At 50.8% G+C, this 8,929-nt stretch overlaps 1 protein-coding gene across 2 annotated transcripts in view; it reads right to left on the bottom strand.

The window, feature by feature from the left end:
- Window positions 1-2,485: 2,485 nt before the first annotated feature.
- Window positions 2,486-8,929, bottom strand: part of LOC108667605 (protein O-mannosyl-transferase TMTC2) — a gene marked incomplete at its 3' end in the record, with an annotated part of 26,492 nt that continues 20,048 nt past the window's right edge. For both annotated transcript variants that reach the window (XM_018154649.2, XM_047883504.1), the window contains 6 exon segments: window positions 2,486-2,567; window positions 3,091-3,231; window positions 3,536-3,780; window positions 5,538-5,623; window positions 7,314-7,428; window positions 7,876-8,584. In XM_018154649.2, the coding sequence (XP_018010138.1) occupies window positions 2,486-2,567; window positions 3,091-3,231; window positions 3,536-3,780; window positions 5,538-5,623; window positions 7,314-7,428; window positions 7,876-8,584 (1,378 nt within the window).

Genomic DNA, 8,929 nt, shown 5'->3' with positions numbered 1-8,929 from the left:
CGTGTCGCCATGTGGGGACGACGTGTCGCCATGTGGGGACGGCGTGTCGCCATGTGGGGACGACGTGTCGCCATGTGGGGACGACGTGTCATGTGGGGACGGCGTGTCGCCATGTGGGGACGACAAGATGGCCGCCACGTAATTGCCGCCGCTGAGTCCATCAGCAAAACAACAAAAAATCTGACGCGACAAGCGTTAAAAAATCGACAGAAGTCGCCGCGTGGCGCCCACTGGTGGACGACACTGCAGGTACTGGTCTCTGGTGGACGACACTGCAGGTACTGGTCTCTGGTGGACGATCTCTGGTGGACGACACTGCAGGTACAGGTCTCTGGTGGACGACACTGCAGGTACAGGTCTCTGGTGGACGACACTGCAGGTACTGGCCGCGCTATGAATGGCCGGCCACACCGTGGCCCATCGTAACTTTCGGACGCGATAAAGGCGGCCGTCCTTGTCCGTAACTTTTGGCCACCGCCACTATGGCCCTAACATAATTTTCGGCCGCATTATAGGCGGCCGCTGCCACCACGGCCCTGCTATAACTTTGAGCCGTCCGTCAGGTTGCCGACACTTGCTTTTCTGCGACTCCATTTCTGCCGCCGATATCGAGCCATTATTTTTAGGGACGATATCGAGCCATTATAATAATTAGGGCGGACGGCTGGCGCCATTATTTTGTGACTTATCTAGCGATGCTGCGGTCGCCGGGCCATCGCTGCGGCAGCCAAACTGGCGGCCAAATGGTGCGGGTGGCGGGGGAATGGTGCGGGTGGCGGGGTGGAAATGGTGTGGGTGGCGGGTAGGAAATGGTGCAGGTGAGGGGGAGGGGAGAAATGTAGCGGGTGACTGACAAGAAAATGTTGCGGGTGATGGGAGTGGAACTGTTGCGTAGCAGCGAGTAACCGAGAAATGAAAATAACAATGGGCTGGGTTCAAATAAGAAAACCGTCCCATAATGAAAATTGCAGGCCACGAGTAGTAAACGAGTCGCTAGTGTTCGATGTCAATCTGGCGACTTAATATAATCATGATAGTTGTTTTATATGATTAGATCATATGTAATTGGGACGTAATATTCACTTGACCTGATAGAGATTGATGGAAAAGTATAGACATGAGTCAGCATCTGAAACACGTCACGTGATAGATCACGCGATCAAGACCATAGTAGTGGGCGGAAGCGAAGGCTATATAAGAGCTAGAAACCTTAGTATGAGCCACCGCAGTAGCTGATGAGCGCTCAGCGATGTAGTGTGTCGGTCGAGTTCTCCGACCTTACGGTCGACGCGGTAGCTTATACCTCTGTATCGTAACTCATGTATAACCACCCCGTATATCAAGATCTGTTATCTAGACACACGTGTCTTACTTATCCTTCACGACCTTAGTCACGTAACCCGATCCTCAGGTAGCGCTTAATAAATAAGAGCTGACACTAGTAGGCGTTTCGGACGTAGCAGTCCCAGCTTCAGACGTAGCAGTTGGGCAGGCTAATGCCTTCAATTTGGCCAGCCGATGTCCACATTTTATCCAGCCGATGCCATACAGTAAAGCCAGTCGATCAATGTCCACAACAGTTTAATTTAGCCAGCCGATGCCCACAGTGGGGCCATGCGATGCCCACAGTGGGGCCATCCGATGTCCACAGTGGGGCCATGCGATGTCCACAGTGAGGCTATCCGATGCTCACAGTTGGGCCAGCGGGTGCACAATACTTTAGTTAGCTTCTCGTTGACAGTTGCAGAGACGATCAGGATCAGTGCCCAGGAACACGTCCGGAGCCGTCTACGGCTCTTGAAGGACTAAAGAGTAATTTAAATCCTATTAGATCCTCTCGCATGGCTGTGAAAAGCCTTGATCCCGCCGCATAAATGGATCCTACCCGCAGAGACTCAACACAGGGAAATTTTCCATGCCAGAAGTGAGTCATCTTCAGAAGTGTGTCATAGTGACTCTCTTGCTTTACATCACGCATCAGTAGCAGCAGCAAAGCGGCATATGAGTCAGGGAAATAAGCGCTTTCATTCAGTATTTCAGTTGGCCAAGTGCCTTCCATGAACGAGGTTCATATAGGTACGCGTATTGTTTGACTATATTTAGTTGGCAGCTCTAGGCTGTGGAACCATTCTTATCAATATTGATACTAAGTGTAATATTGAGGTTAGGTTAGGATGAGTAATGATTGCGAAGTCTACAATGGAAAAAGACTTAGGATCTCATGTCGAAAAGGAGTTGGCATTTCTTAAGCATGTTGAAACCTAAGTTTATAAATCTAATAAACCTTTTGGACTGATCAGACGCTCCATACGAGTTTTCAAAGGATGAAGCAGTTATTTAAGCATCCAAAATCGATGAAGCTATTATTTATCGCTATCGTAAGCCCCAACCTAGAGTTTGGAAACGCTGTGTGGTCACCGAAACTTTAAAAGGCAAAACAATGCCTCGTGTATAATAAAGTTAATTGCAAGATCACACCACTCACCGTAGTGCTGGTGGACGGCGGGGTCGGTGGGGGCGAGGCTCAGGGCTTTCTTGAACCAAACCTCGGCCTCGTCCAGTCGGTCCTGGGGGCACACACGAGGGGGTTCAGGACTTAACCCCACAAGAATATAACCCCACCCCAGTAACCCCACAATAACGCAACCCCACCCTAGTAAACCCACCCTTTTAAGCCCACAAGAAAGTAACCCCACTCTAGTAATCCCACCCAATTGCTGCAAGCACCACCTTCTACGGCTACCAAGCGCCACCCGCCAGCGATGCCTATAAATGAACCGTGTTGCCCCATTACCTATGACCCACCTCATACCTCATAACCCACCTCATGCTTCATGACCCACCTCACACCTCATAATCCACCTCATGCTTCATGACCCACCTCACACCTCACAACCCACCTCATGCCTCATGACCCACCTCACACCTCATAACCCACCTCATGCTTCATGACCCACCTCACACCTCACAACCCACCTCATGCTTCATAACCCACCTCACACCTCACAACCCACCTCACACCTCACAACCCACCTCACACCTCATAACCCACCTCACACCTCATAACCCACCTCACACCTCATAACCCACCTGTGTGGCGAGCAGCTTGGCGTAGGTGAGGTGGGCTGGCACGTGGTCAGGCTTGGCCCGCAGCGCCTCTTCGTACCAACGCTCGGCCTCACCCACCCGCCCCAGCTTGAAGTGGGCCTCACCCAGCATGTTGTAGAGGCTCTGTGAGGGAGTGGGTGGGTGGGTTAGTGAGGCAGCATGTTGTAGAGGCTCTGTGAGGGAGTGGGTGGGTGGGTTAGTGAGGCAGCATGTTGTAGAGGCTCTGTGGGGGAGTGGGTGGGTGGGTTAGTGAGGCAGCATGTTGTAGAGGCTCATGCGCCTCACTTATGGTCCACCTGAGGCGTGTAGTGTGCCTCACTGATGGCCCACCTGAGGCGTGTAGTGTGCCTCACTGATGGCCCACCTGAGGCGTGTAGTGTGCCTATGGCCCACCTGAGGCGTGTAGTGTGCCTCACTCATGGCCCACCTGAGGCGTGTAGTGTGCCGGCATGCGCCTCACGGCCTCCAAGTAGACCTCAATGGCCCGCTCGTAGCGGCCATCGTCGGCGTATAGGCGGCCGAGGTTGAAGAGGGCCGATATCTTGGTGGCCTCGTGGGTCCGAGGGTCTTTTAGACCGGACCCGTCCAGCTCAGCACACTGACGGTAGACCTCCTCAGCCTCCTGCTGCCGACCCAGCAGACCCAGGACTAGACCCAGGTTCAGGTGTGCCACTGAAACAGACCCGACACACACCACTGACACGCAGGCTAGACCCGACACATACCACTGACACGCAGGCTAGACCCGACACACCACTGACACGCAGGCTACACCCGACACACAACTGACACGCAGGCTAGACCCGACACACACCACTGACACGCAGGCTAGACCCGACACACACCACTGACACGCAGGCTATAGATTTTAAGTGTGACTATCATGTGTAAATATTAATGTGAATAGATTTAATTAGAATACATTTTTAATATGATTTGTGTTGTATATATTTCATTATTATTAGCAAACAAATCATCTTTAGCATTTTATTCATTTGTTTTTTCTTCATATAAGGAAAGTTTAGGACTTGAACTTGGAATATTAAATAAGGAATACACGTTGACTTTGAATTCCCCTCGAAACAAGAAAAGGTTTGGGTTGAATTATGATCGTTGAAACGTTGTTGCCTGCATGGGCCTTGTTGGCTTATTAAATTGAAGTAACTCGTTTATTAATTGAAGGCCACAGTAACTCATTACATCGTTGGCGCTCCAAGTATGAACGCGTTCAAGAACAGACTAGATAAAGCCATGGAAAAATATATGTTCAGACTTTAAATGACTAGCACCATATCGAACCCGGTGGAAGTCTAGTAGCAATTTTAAACTATCGTCATTCATGAAAAGATCCGGTCAAATGACACGATATTAGATCTTAATTCTGTGAACAAGGCACGAAAAGGAAAAGAATCGGCGACAGGCCACATCAGGCCTGTTCGAGGTTGCTCTCAAGACATTGAACTCATTATATTAAGCTCTACCTGAGTATCGGGTTTCGTTGACTAAGGTAGTGAGGGATAAGTGAGACACACAAGTCCAGATAACGTATCTTGTATACGGGATGGTAATACTGAGTTGCGATACAGAGTTATAAGCTACGGCATCGACCGTGAGGTCGGAGAACTCAAGCTACACGCTACATCGCGCGGAGGGCTAATCAGCTACTGAGGCTTTACTCAAGGTTGATAGACCTTATATAAGCTTCGCTTCCGCCCACTACTATAAGGTCTTGATCACTCGATCGATCACGTGTCTTTGTGACACATACAGTGGGGGGAAATATATATTCGTACACTTGAAAAATCGTATGTTATGTATGTAAGTACACAAACTTAACAGGAAAAGAGATTTAAATTATGTATAGAGACGCATAGTATTCAAAAATACTATCAAAAGAAATTAAATCTCAATGCAACAAAAAACAATGCAACATGTTCACTTTTCGGGNTGAATGAAATGCGTTGAATGAAATGCATTGAATGAAATGCATTGAATGAAATGCATTGAAGATGTGTATAAGAGACAGGTATTTTTGAATACTATGCGTCTCTATACATAATTTAAATCACTTTTCCTGTTAAGTTTGTGTACTTACATACATTAAAATACGATTTTTCAAGTGTACGAATATTTATTTCCCCCCACTGTATGCTGTATGGCAAGGTCTCAGTGACACCGTGGACTCGATAGCTAACATGGGTCTGTTGGTAAACACATTAGGACTTGTTTCCGCGACTTACTTTCGGACACTACTCTTCAGCGCCGACATCACTATATGTTATCTTATGTTGTGCTATGTTATCTTTTGTTATGTTATGTTATACTATGTTATACTATCTTATGTTATGTTATCTTATGCTATGCTATTATATGTTATATTGTCTTATATGTTATGCTATTATATGTTATATAATGTTACGTCAACTCACTCGCCATCCTAGGGCGGTACTGTATGGCGAGCGCGTACTCCTTGACGCTCTCCTCGTGCCTCTTCTGCTCTTGCAGCAGGATACCTCTGGGGGAGTGGGGGGAAGAGGGGTCAGGGGAGGGAAGGATACCTCTGGGGGAGTGGGGGGAGGAGGGGTCAGGAGAGGGAAGGATACCTCTGGGGGAGTGGGGGGAGGGAAGTAAGGAGGATGAAAGGATCCCCTGCGAGACAGGGGGAGCGGGGAGTGGGGGGAGGGATAAATTCTCCTGTGGGAGTAGGGGGAGGGAGGAATGAGGGGAAAGGGGAGGGAATGATCCCCAGGATGAGTGGCGGGGTGAGGGGGGAGGGAAAGTTCCCTCTGGGGGAGTGGGGGCTAGTAATAAGTAGAGGGTGAGAACTACTTATCATTTACGAGTCTTTCACTAATAATAATTAGCTTACTTATTAAATTAATTATTCAAAAAATAATAAAATTGTTCGTATCTGAAGAGCAACACTCTGCAAAGGCAACACTCTGCAAAGGTAACACTCTGCAAAGGCCACACTCTGCAAAGGCAACACTCTGCAAAGGCAACACTCTGCAAAGGCAACACTCTGCTAAGGCAACACTCTGCAAAGGCAACACTCTGCAAAGGCAACACTCTGCAAAGGCCACGTAATCAAAGGCCCAACTTGAAAGTGTGATGATAGTTCATCAACAATTGTTGCTAAATGTTGAACTGCTCAGTCTTTTGCCTCAGCTCAACAAATTTTAGGGCGAATGCACTGAAAAGCTTCGTAAATTCAGCGTTGGATCACAGGTTCGAAATTCAGCGTTGGGACGAACATTCGTTGCCTTTCAAGCGAACATTTTTATGTTTGGTAAACTGGGTGCAGTCACGCGCAAAAAAACTTTAACATTTTTTATGAGAAAAAAATGAAGAGAAAAAAAAAACAAAAATAATTGTACATACCAAGCCATGGAGCGATCATGAACAGGCTGGGCAAGTTGTCCTCGCGCGATAAGGTTAAAAGTTTATATTTGAGGCGCACCAGGGTTGAGGCACACCAGGGTTGAGGCACACCAGGGTTGAGGCACACCAGGGTTGAGGCACACCAGGGTTGAGGCACACCAGGGTTGAGGCACACCAGGGTTGAGGCACACCAGGGTTGAGGCACACCAGGGTTGAGGCACACCAGGGTTGAGGCACACCAGGGTTGAGGCACACCAGGGTTGAGGCACACCAGGGTTGAGGCACACCAGGGTTGAGGCACACCAGGGTTGAGGCACACCAGGGTTGAGGCACACCAGGGTTGAGGCACACCAGGGTTGAGGCACACCAGGGTTGAGGCACACCAGGGTTGAGGCACACCAGGGTTGAGGCACACCAGGGTTGAGGCACACCAGGGTTGAGGCACACCAGGGTTGAGGCACACCAGGGTTGAGGCACACCAGGGTTGAGGCACACCAGGGTTGAGGCACACCAGGGTTGAGGCACACCAGGGTTGAGGCACACCAGGGTTGAGGCACACCAGGGTTGAGGCACACCAGGGTTGAGGCACACCAGGGTTGAGGCACACCAGGGTTGAGGCACACCAGGGTTGAGGCACACCAGGGTTGAGGCACACCAGGGTTGAGGCACACCAGGGTTGAGGCACACCAGGGTTGAGGCACACCAGGGTTGAGGCACACCAGGGTTGAGGCACACCAGGGTTGAGGCACACCAAGGTTAAGGCACACCAGGGTTGAGGCACATCAGGGTTGAGGCACACAAGGGTTGAGGCACACAAGACTCACAGGTTGTAGTGGACGTCCGCCATGTTGGAGCGGTGGGCCAGGGCCCGCTTGTAGGCCCATTCCGCCTCCGCCTTTTGGCCCCGCGCGCTCAAGATGTTGGCCAGGTTACCGTACGCTGGGGGGTGGAGGGTAGAAGAGGGTTGAAGAGGGCTGAAGGGGGTGAGAAGCGGTAAAAGGGCAGAGGTGGTAAGGTATAGGGGGGTAAGGGGTATCCTAACAAAATTTAGATGCGGCTCAGACTCTGCAACAAGTGTCGCCCCGGACGCTCATGTCATATATATTCGGTTAATTCTGTGTTAGAAGTGCAGCCACGGCCGACCCTTGTCACACTCTCAGGCGACCCTTGTCATACTCTCAGGTGAGGCCTTGTCACACTCTCAGGCGACCCTTGTCATACTCTCAGGTGAGGCCTTGTCACACTCTCGATCAAGGCGACCCTTGTCATACTCTCAGGCGACCCTTGTCATACTCTCAGGCGACCCTTGTCATACTCTCAGGCGACCCTTGTCATACTCTCAGGCGACCCTTGTCATGACCCATCTTTAGCCACACTATGACCCACCTTTAGGCGGGTTGATAGGTATGCCGGAGCGGTACAGTTGTTCCTCGGTCCGCCAGTCGAAGTTGCGTCGCCAGGTCTTAGTCGCGTGCACCACAAACAGCAGCACAACCCCAGCCTTGAGGAGACGCCTCCCCATAGGGGACCTGGTCCGTGAGAGCATCATCTCTATTCCCCAGCTGACTAGAAGGCAGAACCCCATCGAGGGGATGTAGAGAAGACGCTCGGCTACAACGAACCCCACGTAGAAGAAGAGGTTAGTCGCGGGGATGAAGGGGAGCACCAGCAGGGCTAGCCCCAAGATCACCACGTCTTCCTCTGAACTTTCCCCATTATTAGGACCTCCCCCTCTCCTGGGGACACTTCTCCCCCATCCAGAGAGATACCTGAAGCCTAATGCCCCCAGACACCCATAGAAGAGCAGGGTGCCCAGGTTACGGGGGTCGGAGGCTGAGGCCACAAGAGGCACGGCGCCCATGGACCAGTCGAAGCTGAGCCTCGTGGGGCACAGCAGCAGCCAGAAGTTGAAGGCGGGGAGGAAGAGGAACGTTAGTGTCCTCACGAGGCCATCGTCGCAGTCTGCCGCGGGGTTGTCTGCTGGGGAGAACTCGGGGGGCAGCGACCCCATGATCAGGAGGCGGGCGCCCACCAGCACAGCCCCACTCACCCCCAGCACACCCAAGTTACCCCATAGGGTGGGGTGGTCGCGGCCCTGCAATGCAATGGGGGAGGAACGTGAGGCACTGCAGTGTGAGAATAATAATAATAATAATTATTATTATTATTATTGTTAATCATTATTATTATTACAAATAGGTGGCCAAATAATGGCCACCTGTGATGGCTGCCACTCAATACCGCCATAAAATAATGGCCACTTCTAATGGCCGCCACTAAATATAATGCAAATGGCCCCTGGGCCCGGAGAACGGAAGCTGGGCCCTAATGAGGGGTGGGCCAATAAGATTATGGGTGTGCCTCACTTAATTATGAGGTGCTGACCAATTATGAGGCACCTGTGGGTCCTGACCCCGCCCCCCCCCCTCCTGGGAGCCCT

The sequence above is a fragment of the Hyalella azteca genome, unplaced genomic scaffold (genome assembly GCF_000764305.2).
Source record: "Hyalella azteca isolate HAZT.00-mixed unplaced genomic scaffold, Hazt_2.0.2 contig13109, whole genome shotgun sequence".
NCBI lineage: Eukaryota > Metazoa > Arthropoda > Malacostraca > Amphipoda > Hyalellidae > Hyalella > Hyalella azteca.
Note: the sequence above shows the minus strand (reverse complement) of the source record. Positions and strands in the feature narration are given on the sequence as shown.